The 18,334-nt window shown below is 35.4% G+C and overlaps 1 protein-coding gene across 3 annotated transcripts in view; it reads right to left on the bottom strand.

The window, feature by feature from the left end:
• The window catches only part of SACK1B (scaffolding CK1 anchoring protein B), a 46,644-nt gene that overhangs the window by 26,342 nt on the left and 1,968 nt on the right, over positions 1 to 18,334 (bottom strand). For 2 of the 3 annotated variants that reach the window (XM_034436705.2, XM_034436707.2), the window contains exon 2: positions 6,598 to 7,102. In XM_034436705.2, coding sequence (XP_034292596.2) covers positions 6,598 to 7,041 — 444 coding nt within the window. In that variant the 5' untranslated portion in view covers positions 7,042 to 7,102. Of the gene's footprint in view, positions 1 to 6,597; positions 7,103 to 9,462; positions 9,554 to 18,334 lie in introns of all 3 variants that reach the window. The other variant, XM_034436706.2, reaches the window with a different exon arrangement.

The raw sequence follows: 18,334 nt of genomic DNA, 5'->3' as shown, positions 1-18,334 counted from the left end.
GCTTCTCCAAATTATGTCATTGGCCAAGCCAACTGATCAAAATCCTCATTTCATTGTGGATAGCAAATTGGGCAGCATGTAAATTTAATAAATAAATACATTTCCTACATCGTATCTTGATTCTCTATCAATGAATAACTGATGGAAACTGTACTTTTCTGGCCTTGGCTTAGTGCCATTGGTTTTAGATTTGTGATTTATATCATGATGATGATGATGATATGTGTATGTGTGTGTGTGTGTGTATGTATGTGTATATGTATGTATGTATGTGTATATATATATATATATACACATACATACACATATTTATATGAAAGCTGTGGTAAAAATAGTTTTTATTACAAAAAAAATTCTCTGTAACAAATGTATCAGCTTAACCCATCTGAGAAAAATTCTTCAATTCTTCTTCAGGTTGTTGCAACTCAAAACACCTTCTTTCTTTTCCTATAGGAAGCAGAAAGCACTACATCTTCAGATGAATTACTGGAGCTCTGGTATTTTCATAGTGTAGGAAGTGGCTTTTTAGATGTCAACCTGTTAAAGCATTAAAACAAATAAAAAGCTAATCTGTTTGCAATTTGCAAACAGTTTTGAAGAGCAAAGCAAAAACATACTATATTACAATAACCATGGTATGATTGCTACTTTATCTTGACAGGAGATGATCCACTTTACTAGAAAGTCAGACAGTTGGCAGAGAAGCTGAAAATCAGCAATGGCATTCTTGGCCACCACTACCACCTGATCATCCAGGAACAATCCTAAGACTGGAGAATCCCATAATATGGCACAGAAATGGAAGACTGTCTACTGCCATTCTGTCTCACCTTTTAGTTTATGTTGGAAGACATTGAGGTTGTTGCAAACACTCCTGCTTTCAAAACCTCTTATCCATGTTCTCTACCTGAGTGGAGAGGGAGATATAATATTCCCTAAGCAAAGTATTTTGTATTGTTAAACAAGATGTGTCATTACTCTTAGAGCAAATAGTTTTGGAGAGAAATGCTGACATTTTTCTAGTTTCCCTTAATTCACTCTCTATGGGAACTTAACTGGTCCATAAAATTGACCCACAAAAAGAAAAGAGGAGTAAGTCTTCTGAAAATGAACACATTTAGTATGCATAAAATCTTTTAATATCATTCACTTCATTTACATACATATGTATGTAAAGAAAAAGAGATTATAGTAAAGGCAAGCTACAGTATTTATCAAAAATAAAAAAGAACACCTCCAATAGAAAATTGAATTCTACAATTTAGAAGCATGACATTTTAAAGTATAACTCTGCATTAACACATGACTGTATACAGTCTTTCAGGATGCATTTAAGTTAGGGTTTATTTGTTCCTTATCAGAGGCCCAAGATATCTTTAAAAAAAGCTGTGATTCAAAGTTGCAAGGCATCATTAAATGTTATACAGAATTATTCCATATATAAAACAAAAGATCGAGGTTCCAGAACATAATGAACAGAATGAGTTCATTTCTGAATTCATTTAAATCATCACTGATTTTCTTTCCAAATATTCCAGCAATTTAAATTTTATAAACAGCATCTCCCAAAGGTTAATTAAAATTATTGTGTTTCATTCCTATTGAAGCTATTGAAGAAAGTGGAGCCAATCCAATTTTCACCTTGTGAAAAGTTAGAAAACAATGAAGATAATGCTAATGATAAACGGTAAGGAATCGAAAGAAATTTAGAAATGTATACATTCTCTTTTTCACTTTAGGCTGCAGTTCACGTTGCAATAAATTTCAAAGCCTACAGATGGAATAATGAAATGCAGCCTAATTTCATTATTCCATCTGTAGGCTTTGAAATTTATTGCAACGTGAACTTTCCAGAACTGTACACAAAATTAATTTATTTTCAAAGGAACCCTTAAGAACACCATTATGCTTTATAAAACACTAGTCATATCATAAAGTACCCTAAATTTAACAACCCATTCATAGGCACAAACTGTCCCTCATATGTACAAAAACCTTTCTGTGCACTTTGAGAAACATATTCAACTGGAGATTTAAAAAAAGTGTATAGAAATCCCTTGACTTAAAGAAATAAGAAGAAAGAAGTAAGATAAGGAAAGGGTTAGGAAATTCAGAAATCGAAAAAGAGAGGAAGAGAGCTACTTATTTCATCACAGGGGAGATATGAGTGGGAAATCACTTTAGACGGCATTGGGCAGAAGATAGTATGTAGTTTGAGAAAAGAGTTTTGTGGGTTTGAGAGAAAATTATTTGGATGTGTTATTTTTATTTGGAAGAAATACATTTAGAAGAATTATTTTTAGAACCCAATAATTTTAGAATAATGTATTTAAAACTGGTAAAAATAGACTTGTGCAGTGGTGAAATCCAAATTTTTTTACTACTGGTTTACTACTGGCTTGGTGGGAGTGGTATGGCTTGGTGGGTGTGGCAGGGGAAGGATGCTGCAAAATCTCCATTCCCACCCCACTCTGGGTCCAGCCAGAGGTGGTATTTGCTAGTTCTCCAAACTACTCAAATTTTCCGCTACCAGTTCTCCAGAACCTGTCAGAACCTGCTGGATTTCACCCCTGGACTTGTGTCTTCATGGCAAGAAACAATAGGCTTAAAGAAATGTATTTCTAGCTTCACAGATGTGTCTTTCTTTATAAAATTTTGTTGCAATTATAAATATTTTGTTTGCTTGTGATTGGTATTGTGTATCAGTGCTTCCATGCCTAAAAATCTACATGTAGCACCAGACCACCAAAATAACGGAAGATCCATGGTTTAGATCCATTAAATGTTTTCAAATCTAAATGCTCTAAAAACAAGACAAACATATTATTCAATGTTAAATTGAAGCGTAGATGTCTGTGAGCCTAGTGGTAGAAGTACTTCATGGGAACCATGACATGTGACCAATTTAATTAAAATATTTAAAATGTCTTTGAATATATCATGCACTACTTCAAATAAATCAGCATCCTAGCAACAGTAGGACAATTTTTCCTAACACAGCACTAGATTAGCATTCCCATTAACTCTCCCAAATCAGTTCTTTTGTACTTTTGAAAATTTTAAGAGTGGGAATGGAACATTTTATTATGAGGCCTTATATTTCCTTTCCTTATTTCAATGTTTTTCTACTAAAAATCACTACCAAACTTAGCCAAATTTCATTGTGTGATTGATTTCGAGATGTCAGAGATTGCCTTTAATCTGTGGACTCCAGGTTGGTCATTCCTGTCTAATACAAAAAACAATTTTAAAAAGATTTTTTTTTGTCAGAACTACAGAATTAAAAACTCTCAATTATACATTGCATTTCAAATAAAGCATGTGCATTAAACGTAAACACAAATTTAATGTCACATGTTTGTAGAATGGGCCCCAGTTGTGCCAGTAGTTACAAATCTTTAATCAGTCAGGTGATGGCCAAAAGCAAGCACTGCTGAACCTGGATTAAATTTAGCTTCATCCTAATTAGTACCTAAAAGATTTTGTCATATAATTGTTCAGTTCAATAGTAATCCATATAACCACGCAGCTAATTTACTTGCCTGTTTTATGCATAAACGGGATGTAATGTAAAGATCTCATTTATGGTGGTCTTCCGGGTGCACTCCAAGGTGTTGGTTATTACCTTTAAAGCACTCCATGGCATAGGACCTAGTTATTTTCGAGACCGCCTGCTGCTACCGACGGCCTCCCATCGACCTGTGCGCTCCCACAGAGAGGGCCTCCTCGGGGTGCCATCAGCCAAACAATGTAGGCTGGTGACCCCCAGGGGGAGGGCCTTCTCTGTGGGGGCACCTACCCTCTGGAATCAGCTGCCCCCAGAGATAAGGAGAATCCAAGACTTCGGTGCCTTCCACCGTGCCCTTAAAACCTTCTTTTTCCAGCAAGCCGGGCTGGCCTAACACTTTTAAAAATGTTTTTAATTGTCTGTTATTGTTTTTAATCATGGGGCCAAATTTATATATATCTTTTTAATTGTATTTTAATGTTTGTAGTTTATGTTTTTACTTGGCTGTTCACCGCCCTGAGTCCTTAGGGAGAAGGGCGGTATACAAATTTAAAAATAAATAAATAAATAAATAAATAAATGAACATCTGGAAAAGTAAAACTGGCAGTGATCCCATTTCACTGCCAATTTTATTTTTCCAGGTGTTCTGACTTACAACACCTGATGATGTTGTGGACTATGAAATATTAGAAAAGCACATGAGCATAACAAGCTAGACTTCTAGCAAAGGGAAGAGTGTCATATTACATAGTAATGGAACTACTGGTCTAAAACAATGTTCTGGTTATTTAAAATGAGGAAAACAGGCTTTAGAGCAAATTCTCATAATGGTCAATATTGACCTCCAAGGATCAATGGGACTTTCCAGGGGATTATTATGGTTCATTGTACAGTAAATCAGATGTTCAAACTGGATTTGGCATTTCTGTCCACCTATCTAGTCCTTCCTAAGGATTTGGATAAGGTGTGGATGTTTGATGGTGTTACAGGTATTGTTGCAGGATGTAAGCTGTTCTGAGTAAAGCTTCCTTTTGCAATTGACTGATGGTGACTCTGTCAATGGCAATTAAGTTCAAGTGGTGCTCCAGTTGTTTTGGATTTGCACCCAAGGTGCTTATCACTATTAGTACCACCTTTGCTTTCTTTTGCCACAATTGTCAAATATCTTCTTGTTGGGCTTGATCTTTGTATCCCTGACAACTATATTTTTTATCAGGAAGCATTACTGGATAAAACTCCACTTGTGCAATTTTTTTGAATATATTGTTTTTGTTTTATGTCAAATATCTCCCACTTATTTTAGAATCAGTATGTCAATACTGTCATAGCAACAGATGGCATACAAATAGTGTAATGTTTTCAAATTCTCCTTAAATGTATTTTCAACACAGCTACCCAATGGAACACATATCTCCTAAAATTCAGATTTCTACCATGTCTTTCATTACAAATAATAACCTTATTCTATGAGGATATTTTAAATGTTTTAAATAAAATAAGTAATGTACATATAAAATATTAACTTTATAAATGTTAATTATAAATATCAGAGAATTATTGACCTCAAAATTCTGCAAGAAAGCGAGAATGAAGAATATAGAGTAAAATTACTGAACAAGGTTAGCAGTTATATAGCATTGTCCTTATTCTATTAATTTGGTTACACCAATGAAATTTCACTCATCTGACACTAAAAGATCTGAAAAAACACAAATTTTATTTATACAGCATTCACTAACTTAGAACTCCAAAGAGCTATAAATCAGAATATATGATAATTGGTTGGGTCTTGTAATACCAGATTCACATAAATGTCTGAAAGCTGATCAATACATTTTTAAATTAGCTCAATTCATCTACATAGTCAAAATGATCTATGATAATGCCATATCAAATTATTTTTACCACTCTGTGTTGTAATGTCTGGAATATACTGAGCAAGCTTTTGAGCTGTGCCACGTCTGTCCTTTGCTAACAATTATTAAAAATAATTGCACTGATGTAACTGTTCTTTTAAATTATATGGCACTAAATACTATTAATGATTCAATCAAGAGTTCCATGTGAGAAAAAAAGGTATTCATAAAGTTCCATTTATTTTCCATGAAAATCTATGTACCATATGCAAATAAATCCCTGTAAATTCTATTTTCTTCATTGAAACAAATAGAGATATCTTGGCAGGTAAATTAAAGTAAAAACATGTATATAAAACAATATAGAAGGAAGCATGTACCCCAACTTTTAAAGTATTACATTTGGGGCAAATGGGGGAAACAGTTGTGGCTAAAACCTCGCTCACCTAAAGAAACTGAATCACTTCAAAGATACAACATAATTTTATTGGACATACAAACAATACAGTGTAAACTGGAGACCCACAAAGTAGTGGCAACTTGTTGAGCAGCCCTGAGCAAAGCAGAATCATTTTTATATACCTTTGGCCTACTACACTGCAAATGCAAGACCAAAAAATGATAGACAAGGTCTAGATTACAGCATGCTGTTGGAATGCTTTGATAAACTTATCTGGGTGACCTTCTTGTTATTTATCCCTTCCTACTAGGTCAACATGTTAACTATATTGCCTCTGAGATTGGCCTCAGTGAATATAAACAATTTGGTTTATTAAGTCTTAAGTTTAACAACTCTGTTGTCAAGCTCTAGCTATTTCCTCCATACTGTGGACTTTATCTAGTTTATACACCAACAGCTGTAATTAGCCACACAGTGAAAAAAAGATTAGATCTTTCTCTCTTATTTCAACCACATTCCCAGTTCCACGGTTGCTTTTTTTTTTTTTAAAGAAAATGTATATTTGACTAAGAATATTTTTCCTTTATTTCTATTTTTCCTGCTACTTCTTTAATTTTACCTTTCCAAGAAAGATACTTATATTCTCAGAATTTTTGGAGACATTTTTAAGTTGCTTGAAAGATTATGAGGCAATTGAGTAGATTAAAAAAATCATTTTTAATTATGATAAACTTTGGTTGAATAATAGATACTGATTTGAATCAAAATCAAAGTTATATACCCATGATCTATACATATTTCATTTTTTAATAGAAAGAAGAAATGAATTTACCTTTCTTGCTTCTTTGATCATCTTCCTAATAGTTTCTTTTATTGTAAAAGGTTGTATTCGTGGTGGGTGGAAAAGAAGTTCAATATTTGTACCACCAGAAATTCCAGGCATTACGTAAGGCCAACCCAAGTCAAGATTAGGTGCTTCTACATCGGATTCCATAGGCCAGTATGTTCCTGAGGAAGAGGCATCATCAACACTGTTGTCAGTAGCATAAACCATGTTTGGGGGGATTTTCTGAACAGTGTTTAATATATAATTAATCTCATCTTCTGCCAGAAACTCAGAACATCTTTCCTTAGCAAGAAATTCTTGGTAAGCCTCTGAACCATTTTCAATTAACACATCAATGGCAAGTCTGTAACATTCCTTGTAGTGAGGCTCAAGGTAGTTGTCGGATCTGCATTCATCATGTAAAGATGACAGCAAAGATGAGGTTTCCATTTTCAGAGTTATTTTGGATCAAAGACTTCTTAAACCTCCATGCATACACTATGGAATATATCTAAAAAAAAAGAAGAGGAATTCAGAATGGTTAAAATTTTTTAAGCAAATGTAAAGCATGTTCAATATTATTCAAACTAGAATGAATATTTCATGTGGGTTTGGATTTATCACTTTTTAACAAATAAGAAGATATTTTATTGAGCATATTTTAAAGTGATTATAAATTAAATCAGCTTGGCAAATACTAGGACATACAAAATGTTTTCAGTACAATGATTGATCATATATTATGCAATAGCCTATTCGTGCTTCTCAATATTTTTCAACATATGCATTTGGTAGTTGACAGTAAGCTCAGCAATCTAAATAGCTATTTCTTTTTATTGATTGATTGATATTCTGCCTTTATTATTCTTGTAAATAACTCAATGTGGCAAATACCTAATACTCCTAGTGCTTTAATCACTAGACCAACTGGCTGTTATACCAGACAAAGTATGCAGTCTCTCAATGGTGGTTCAGAAATGTATGTATTTATTTCTACCTATTCAGTCCAAGTGGCTCTCACCCTAGGTACCAGTCTCTTAGATTAGGTTGAAGGAGCACAATGGCTAGCAATGGCTACAAAAGCAGATGTCAACTCTTCAAGGTAGACTAGACGAGAAGCACAATTCATGAGTACTATTGCTAACGTTAGTGCAAGTTTTTAGTAGCAGAATTTTGCAAGCTTATCTCCTCCCTTACATACACATTCCAGAAAACTAGGGAAGGTACCCTCTGAGATGTTCCTCACACCCTCTTTCCTTCTGTGGACTGAGCTATCTTTTGTACATCTAGGCTGCAGCTTTTCATCCTGCCTCCCAAAATCATTCTCATAGCTCATTACAGCAGAATTCTAAAGTCATAGGTCATAAAAAGATGTGTTTAGCTTTGACCAAGCACCTAATAATTTAAATTCAATGAATTATGGCTTACCTAAGTATATAGACCGAAACAATTGTTGTTTAAGAAATAATGATAAAGCTAGCTATGGCTTTGCACTATGTCTTATTTCAACCAGTAGCCAGCAGTAGTAGCACTGTTATTAGATGCTGATGAGCTCTGAATCAGGTCAACTTTAAATATTGAAGCAATGATTACCAAACAATCTACACTAAATACTTTTGAGTGACTTTGAGTCATGTCTTCCATTTCAAAAACAGACCTACATATAGGACAGAGAAATAGAGTTTAACTGATTGGTCATTAATAGAACAGAAAAATTTCAAGCTCCCTGCTTTAGATAGCCCATTTGTTTTGGTGATATAATCCAGTCAATTTTTTTTAAAAAGGATGGTCAAATGATTTACTGAAGTTCAGACAATTTCAAAGATGTAGCACATATTTTGAGAATTTACTTTTCCTAATAAATGTATCCTACATTTGTACCATGATCCTTGTCGCCTGTTCTTGGTTACAGAATCACCTTTATAAATGTATGAATTGCAATTACACAAATATTATCTGATATCTGTGACTGCAGCAGTGCTTTAACACTGCCAATAATCCTGTGATTATGAAAGGAGAATGCGTTTGTATCATCAAGACAGTCAGTTTGAGCTTGAGTCTTAGTGATTGTGTCCTGAGAAGTGGTCTGCCCCTGCCTACTTCAAAAATGTTTTTTTCAACTTCATAGTCTAGTTAATAGTCCTGAAATTTCTTGTGGTTCCCTCACACAAGTATTAGACAGGCCTGATCTGGCTTAGCTTCCAACCCATCCTGGAATTTCTACGTTGTTCCCTCATGCAAGTGTTAAACAAGCCTGATCTGGCTAAGCTTCCAAGTCCAGACAGGTTCTGCTAGGTGCTGTAATTGGTTGCATAGGTTTATCCTGGTAGCTGCTTTACATTACATCTACTGAAATGGCTATTTGAAATTCCAACTATGCCTCCCCCTCTTCAAGCTCTTTTCTTTTTCATACCTTTTATATGGAAATATTATAAATATTATACCAGCGTGTTTCAAACCTGAACCCTCCAAATGTCTTTTGACTTCAAATCACAGGTCCCAAATTCCTCAGCCAACATGCTCTTCATAGATATTATAGTCCCAAACTAGGAGAAGACTGGGCTTTAAAAATAGGTATGTAACTTATCTCCAGTATACAGAATCTGAGTGCTTATTTTATTATTTCCCACCACTGAGCTTCTGCTTGCATACCCCATCACCTATACCACTTCCATGTGTCGATTAATTAAAAGACCAACCCTTAGGAGTTACTCCTCTCCCTCACATTGGAAGACATTGAAACACCCATTTAAGATTTCAGGTTTATTTTTAATCAAAATGTGTACATTGTGAAAGATTTCTATGATTGAAAAACAGTTTTGTCACTAAAAAGAAACTAAAAGCATTTAGTCAAAGAATAAGCAACCTCACCAGCTATTTCAAATTTCAACTCGCCTCAGTCCAATCAGTTCATCCAAAAGCAAGGGATTATGGCAAAATTTGACAAGACATCTGGATGGTGCTAAATCAAGGAAGAGATATCAGTAAATATGGAACTTCTGCAAACGCAAGCTGGTTTGTTGTGTATTTGGAATTGCTATTTTTGCTGCATGTCTCTATGGAGGAAAATAATCTATGTGCAAATTTCCAAAAGATAGTGCTTTGCTGAACTAAAACTTAAAACAGATTTGTCAAACAGTAAACTATTTGCAAGTGTAAAATTTTATTATAACATCTTCACCAACTTTGAAATTGAATTCCATAAATGATGGAATGTTCTATTCATCCTTGTCAAAACCAAATAGCAGCACAACAATATTATATTCTTCATCTCTACAACTGAAAGCAATACCTGTCATCCTGTTATTTTAAGAGCACAAAATATTATAAAATGGAGACGGTGAATACTTGATAGTTTTGATAAAAGTAAGTAAAGGGAGTAAAAAAAAAATCTTATTAAATGTGTGCAAATAGTTGCTGACAAAAGCTGCATACTTATCTTTTAACAGATTCTCCAGAATTTAAAAGTTGAAAGACAAAATATTAAAGGTATACAAGTAAAAACATGAATTAAAAGATTTCACATAGTTTGTACTAAATCTTTAAATTCATGTTTTTACCTGTATACACAATTAACAGTTCTTGCCCTTTGTCCCTCAATTTTATACTTTATAACTGTTTCTACATTATTGATATTGTTACTTTATATTATTGTGACAGATGATATGGAGGGGATACTTCCACAAAGCAGGCACAAGAACAGAGAAGACCTATCTCTAAGGAACCATTATATGACACAACTTTAAAGAGGAGACTCCTCTCAGCACATGCAACTTTGTGGAATAAGCAGCACTAACCAGAGAGAGGCAGTCCTGTAACAACCTATCTCTATGTCGTGTAGAGCTTTGTAGGTGGTAATCAACACCATGAATTGGACCCTGAAACCTACCAGAAACCAATACAGCTCACCAAGAAGTAGAATTATATAGATGTATGAAAATGCCACCATTACTATCTGCACCAATGCATTTAGACCAACTGTAACTTATGGATGGTCTTCAAAGGTAGCTCCATGTAAATTACATTGCAAATCTCCAACTGGGAATTGGACATAAATCGTTTCAACTTCTACCCTTAAAACAACACTATAGGGCACTGCACACCAGTACAACTAGACACAAAGACAGTTTTTCCCTGAATGCAATCACTCTGCTTAACAACTAATTCCTACAACACTGTCAAATAATTTACTAAGACTGTATTACTATTATTCTTCTCTTCCTTATTAGCATCTATCTCTTCCCGCTTATTACTATAACCATGTTACTTGTATCTTTCAATTTATATTGTTTTTATTTGTTTCCTAGTACGATTTGATAGCTTATTAGTAATCTTGACTATCACTAAGTGTTGTATCTTTTTATTTTCAATGAATGTATTTTATTCTCCTCATGTACACTGAGAGCATATACACCAAGGACAAATTCCTTGTGTGTCCAATCACACTTGGCCAATAAAGAATTCTATTCCTATTCCTATTCCTATTCCTATTCTATGGCAGGACTGACTGTGAGTAAAGCTTCCCATTCCACCAGTGAGTACAACTGGTGCACAAGATGGATTAGTGCAAAGCTCCACCTGTCTATAAATGTCAAACAGTAGCCATGAAGCCAGGAGGATCTCCAAATGGTACAACAGCTCCAAGTAGGTACAGCCCCATTTAAAATCACATGAGGAGAATCCCCTGATCCATATCCTTGGGAAAAACCCACAGCCGCTTGGATTTACTAGAGTTAAGTCTAAGTCTGTTCTTTGTTATCCAGACTCCTGTCTAGACAATGGGAAAGAACTAAGATAACATCAGGGCCAGAGATGTACAACTGTATACATTCCATAGTGATGATATTTACCCCAGTGCTCACAAATGACTTCACCCAAGAGTTTCACGTTAAATAAAAGTGGTGAGAATGGGAGACATTTGCCAAAGCAGGGGCCTACTGCCACTGACAGAAAGTGGCCCAGGAGAAAGGGGAAGCACTGCAGCACTGTGCTTTCCACTTCCAATCCCTTGAGCTAGTCCAGAAAAATACCATTGTTGATGGTATAACCAACCAAGCATTTGAAAGCCAAGTAGTCTGTACTTCCTCCACTCCTGAATCCACTATACATCATCAAAAAGGGCAACAAATGCCGTTTGTTATACAGTGCTACAGTATATCCTGGTTTGAAACCTGGGATCCAGATTTCCTATTGTTTTAGTCTTCCTTACAAACTAGTACTGTATACCTTCTTTCATAAGCTACATTAGAGGTTTGAACAATAAAATTGACTTTAACTGATTTTCTTTACTGCTTGAGTACCTTCTTTTATACAGTATGCTGAATTAAAAGTTTTCTCATTCCTTAACAGAACTGTCCTCTTCAAAAGTCCTCAAATGTTTAATCTCAAGTAACCATGAATTGTTTGATAAATTGGTTACAAATCAGTCAGTATTCAGTTCTTAAATTAGGTTTTCACTTCTGGCCTGCAAACATCAAGATGACAGCAATTATATACAGAAAACTCTAATACTCCAAAGTATGTTTTATCCATATTTTTGCAGTCAACATCTAGTACCCCTAATTTAAATTCTTATTTTTTAAAGTAAAATTTCAATTTCTTAACAATCTTGTTTAAACACCTAGTTCTAGTAAACCAATATTTAATATACTTCAAAATTAAGTTACTTCAAAATATAAAAACCTGATCAAGGGAATCAGTTTAAAATCCTACTATCCCATTGACTTCCTAGAAATCTTAGAAATGTTCACTTTTCAGCTAATCATGGGTTCTTGTGTCTGTCAAGCTAGAGCAGGGGTGTCAAACTCAAGGCCCGCGGGCCAGATCCAGCCCTGCGGGTGCTTAGACCTGGCCTGCGGAGCCAGCCTGTAAATAGCAAAGGACTGGCCCATGGTGCCTCTGCTAGCAAAAATGACAGGGTGCTGCAGGAGGCCATCCAGGCCATCCCGCATCCCGTTTTGGCCAGCAGGGTGCTGCAGGAGGCGTCCCTCCCATCTGCTGTCCGTCCCATCTTCCCCCACAGCCGGCCCACAGAGGACAACTACAATGCTGATCGGCCCTCGAAGAAATCCAGGTTGACATCCCTGAGCTACAGGATATGATATACTGTTATGGGTAAATCCAAAATAAATTAATTTCAAATCATGTGATAGCCAACAGAAATACTGAAATGTCAATTAACACAATATAGTCAGTCCTTGACTCACAACAATTGAGTCCAAAATTTCTGTTTCTAAGCAAGACAGTTGTTAAGTGAATTTTTCTCGATTTTACCACTTTCCAGTTGTAAAGTGAATCACTGAAGTTGTTAAATTAGTAATAAGATATTAAATCAATCTTGCTTCCCCATTGACTTTGCTTGGCAGAAGATCACAAAAGATGATCCCAGGACCCCAGGATATTGCAACGGTCATAAATATGAGTCAGTTGCCAAGAATCTGAATTTTGATCATGTGCCCATGCAGAGGCTACAATGGTTGTAAGTGTGAAAAACGGTAATAAGTCACTTTTTTCAATGCTGTTGTAACTTCGAACAGTCATTAAATGAATTGTTGTAAGTGGAGGACTACCTGTACTTACATAGACAGTGAGGAAGAATTTGATAGTAAATTTGACTATTGCAAAAACAAGGGGCAGAGGGAAACATGACCCAAAAAAGGGGAGACAGATAGCTCATTAGGCAAGAATAAGGAACCCAAATGTTTGATTTCTATAGGTGCTAGAATTATTTCATTTTCATTTTATTTTCATCTTATTAGATTTAGATTTCACAGAATTTCATAACTTTTCTTCAATAAAAAGCTTATTGAAAGTTCCTAGATTTATTGTCTGCTTGGCGCCAATTCTACTTGCTAGGTGGAGCCTAACAGCCTTTTTATCTATTGAACAAACAACATTAAGCTATATGGTATAGTAAACTGTCATCCTTTCTTGGTGCCTGGAGGCTGTTGGAGTCTGGATGGGGAACAATAGGTTTCAACTGAACCCTGGCAAGACAGAGTGCTTTTGGGTTTTGAACCTTTTGTATATGAGGTTTATCATCCTTAGTTCTGAATGGAGTTGCACTGCCCCAAACAGACATATTGCAAACTCTGGGAGTCTTCTGGACTCACAATTTCTGCTTAAAGAGCAGGGGGCAGTTGTGGCCAGGAGAGCCTTTGCACAGCTTCATGCTATATACCAATATACCTCTTTCTGGACCTGAAAGCTCTATGCCCTAATCACCTCCCAAATGGACTACTGTAATACACTCTACATGTGACTACTCCTGAAGACATGCAGAAGATTCAGCCATATGAAACATGGCAATTCAGGCAGTTATTTGTAACCCAAGAATGGCACATGATATGATATGTATCTGCTCTGTGCGCTGAAATGGTTACCAGTTGGTTTGGGGACCAAATACAAGGTACTGTATTTGACATTTAAAGACTTACATAGATGGAGTCAGATTATCTGAGGGATCACCTCACCCCAATTATACAGAACGATCCCATCAGATCCAGCAGGAAAGATATTTTAAGGGTCTCATAAGCCACGGAGCTTCATTTGGCAGGACCAGAAGGAGAGCTTTTTCTTTTATGACAACCTTTTGGAATATCATTCTTGTGAGGTGAAGATGGCCTCAGCCCTGTTAGCCTTGCCAAAGGCCCTCAAAATTTGGCTTTGTCATGGTGTCTGGGGTTCTCATGGAAATACGGAGTCCATTAAATAGCTGGTATAAGTTTTATTGCATTCTTTCCTGTCTTTTGTTATTATAGTGTTTGTTTTTTTCTGTTTTAATGTATAAGTTATACCGTTTAGTTTCGTTTTACTTGTCCATGCTGCTGTGCATAATTACACGCATGTGAGATGGGCAGATATAAAAACTCAATTAATAATTTTTTTCTAGAGCAAAATGATCACTGATAAAGTTCTGAAACGCTTCAGATTTGATCCCAAACAAGTGCTTTCTACTATGCAAGGGTATGAACAATTCACACCTCTTTAAAGCAAATGCATATTTTTCCTGGATTACTTACTGGTCAGCTGCATAATCTTAAAAAATGAGAAATAAGCCTAAGAAAAGAGAAAAATTCTGAAAAAAAGATTTACTTTAATAGATTGTAGCAAACAGTTGCTGTGTTCCCATTCCTACATGTTCCTGATTACCTTTCTGGAATTCAACCTAAACTAATGAACAGACCTAATTACTAACAGGTGTTGTTTTTATAACCATGGCATTTAAGCACTATGACAATATATACTTTATTATTTCAAATATATTTCCTTAGCATGCTTAAGGCAGCTAACAGATATCATTGCCATTATGATTCAAGGCAATTAAAATCCAATTAAACCAGCAACTAGAATTATTAATTCTCAGTCACTTCAAGACCTTTAAGTACAGGCAGTCCTCAACTAATGAATGTAATGGAGCATAACATTTCCACTGTAAGTCATACAGCCCTAAGATGTGGCACCCATGACTGACACAATTTTACCAACTTTTTTTCAATGGTTGTTAAGCAAATGTGGTGATCATTAAATGAGGCAGTGTATTGCTATGGGCATTTTTTTGCTGGAAACTGCTGGAAAGGCCTGTTTCTGGCAAAAAAAAAGTTGTAAATCGCATCATATACAGAATACTGCAAATGGCTGTAGAAATGCAGTGATATAACCATAAGGGTGTGTATACCACCACCAGAACTCTGGAACCAGGTTGTAAGTGCCTTTTGGGGGTATCCACTGTAATTTTGAACAGTCGCTAAGCAACTGGTCATTAAACAAGGACTACCTGTTAAGTGTAAGTGACAGTTTTGGTAAAAGAAATTCTAATGAACCTCAACAAGGGCTTTCCAGAATTCCTTTAACCTAAACCTTAACTCACATATAGAAAAATTACCTGAAGATAATCTGTAAAGATGGCATGATAAATGCAACTCCATCTCTTAATCTGGCTCTCATATTATGATTTCAAGATTTTCTGCTTATCCTTCAAATATGAATACAGGTGAATTAGTTGAAACTGAATTTTAAAAAGTGTGTGATGGTGCACATCACATTGCTTTAATATAACAATAATTAGGAGTGTAGTTTTTGTGAATATCTTGAAAAGAAAATCTCTATACTTTTATATCTCAGAATATCAGTATCTTATTAGTGTAACTTGTTGTATATTGGACTCTCCATGAATATCATTAAGAACTTCAGCTGGTATTGAATCCAATCAAGGGTCTTTTTCTCTTACAACACTAAGGCACTACATAAATTAGTTTGGTTTAGCCTCAATTTTGAACCAATCTGCTCTGTCTTAACATAGAGCAGTGATGGCAAAGTGCTTTCAGCACCAAGTGCTGTAAAGGGAGCACGTGCACGCACGTCTGGGCCGCAACCAGGAAGTGGAGCTGCCCAGGGCACATGCACACACCCAAAAATGAACTTCCAGTTTCAGCTACTGAACTTCCAGTTTCAGCCAGTTACTCTTCCGGATTTCTGGCGCGCATGAACACATGACGATCAGCTGGCTGGTGCACATGCTCATGCAGGAAAATGGAAGACCAGCTCTTCCAGTTTCCGTCACTGCTGCATGCAAAAAGGCTAGCTGATCGTCGCGTGGTCATGCACGCCAGAAACCCAGAAGAGAAATGGGCAACGGCGCACATGCCAGGCGACATGGCCACTTTGGGGACATGTGCCATAGGTTTGCCATCACAGACATAGGGTAATCAAACTATTATGGTTTGTTAAACTAATTGTGTTTTAAAAATAAGCTATTTTAGAATTATGTGTGAAGTCAGTAATAATATTTATCAGTGATAGCAATCACTAATTTACAGTAAGAAATACCATAATTTCTCCATAACTTTATATAATATAGTACTAGTTCACCAAGGACATAAAATCACTTGATAATGAGATGGGCAGCATACAAATTTAATAAATAAATAAAATGCACAAAGTATTTGGTTTGATCTTCAAACAACAGCTGCTAGACATGATTTTAAATTGATCCTCATAGCTTTTGAGACAAAATCTGTAAGACTACAATGTAAATGACCAAAACCTGGCAGCTGAAAAATATTTGTAACATAATTACAAAGATATACTGGCTAATGAAAAAACTTTATATCCCACCTGTGACAAAAACATTTTTGGCAGTTTTTTAGGCAATTTATAATACAATTACTCATCCTTAGCTGTTCTTTACATTGAACCGTTACCTATATTACAATCACTGTTTGTGGATGACATACTTAAATAAATGCAAATATTAAATAGCCTGTTGAAACACCGCGTTCCCAGAAAACCCTTTCCCTTTCATGATTCATTACAATTAAAGATTTCTGTTCTGTTCTATAAAGATCTACTGTGCATGGTGGTGATTACTGTATCTTGCTTTGCAATGTGCAATAATTAATCCTGTCATTTATCTTCATCACCTCCACCCTTCATGAATAGACTACTTCAATCATTGGGTGTGAAGCTGGGAGTTTGGCAAAGCAGTTTCACATACACATAGATACACAAACGCATATCCTTTTACTTACAGTTGTAACTATTTTAGGCCCTTGTATCCGTTACATCAAAATAGTTACAACAGAATAAAGAAAAATCCTCTAATTTCTTGTAATTTTGGCTATGGAATACAAATACATTAATCTTTTGCTAGGGTGTAGTTTAATCTTTATGATATTTTTCCAATGAACCCCAATAAAAGCACTGCTTTCAATACAACGTATTAACATTTCTGTCAAAACAGATTAATAACTTTTGATAAAACAAGCAAGTTGTTAAAAGCCTGATATCCATTGTGCTAGAATTTGTTCTATTTTTTCATCCTTTTTCCAAAACATTTTTGCCATGGGGGGAAAAATATGCCAACTTCAGGGCTGGTATATTTCTCTTCACCCCCATACCAGAAGAACTGTAAGAAAATGGAGTTTGGGTATCTACTTCCAATCCCATTTTAGTATATCAGTGGAACAGCACTAGCTGTGGTGCATCTTGTACCTTTGCAAGAAGGTCTCCATTGGTTAAATAAATGCTACATCTCATGAATTCTGGGAGATTTTTCTGAGGATTACAGGATTGCAGCTTTTAACTGCTTTGTGCTATGTAAACCCCTTTTGATGATTAGTGCAATATAAAATCCTTACACATGAATAAAACAGAGTATTTTATTGTAGATCATGACATTAAGTACCATGTTCCAAGGGTACTTAGCAGAAGACTTCCTGTAGAGATTTATGAGATAGATCTCTTGCGTATAAGGGGGAAGGAAAGACAAAATCTATCAGGTGTTCAGGATTCTGTTATTACAGTATAGTCTATATCAATAGAGTTCTAGTATTTCTTGCAGTGTCTGACCTGGTCTGACACTATCCATGTTTGAGAAATTAAGGTTTTTATTGAGTACACTTGTTTCTACTGAAGCTTTACTGTACTGCAGTCCAATAACAGATCTCTTCTAGTTTCCTGTAATTGTTGTGCTTTATGCACACATATACCTTTAGAATAGATGATTACTGCCACATATAACTCTTACAGATGAATAAAATAGAATTTTAATGAATTATATTATTAACTTGGCTCCAAGGGAGCAGAAGATTACATCAATGTGTAGAGGATATCTGAAATACAGTAAAAACTAATCTTGTCTAGTTTCCTCATTGGTATACAATATTCTAAATTATGAAAGCCTCAATGGGGGAAAACATTTTTTTTTATCCTGAGTTTTCTTCCCTAAAGTAGTGAATATGCT

Source organism: Pantherophis guttatus, chromosome 1 (genome assembly GCF_059756535.1).
Source record: "Pantherophis guttatus breed Tessera chromosome 1, ASM5975653v1, whole genome shotgun sequence".
Taxonomy (NCBI): Eukaryota; Metazoa; Chordata; class Lepidosauria; order Squamata; family Colubridae; genus Pantherophis; species Pantherophis guttatus.
This window is presented reverse-complemented; position numbering and strand designations above follow the sequence as displayed.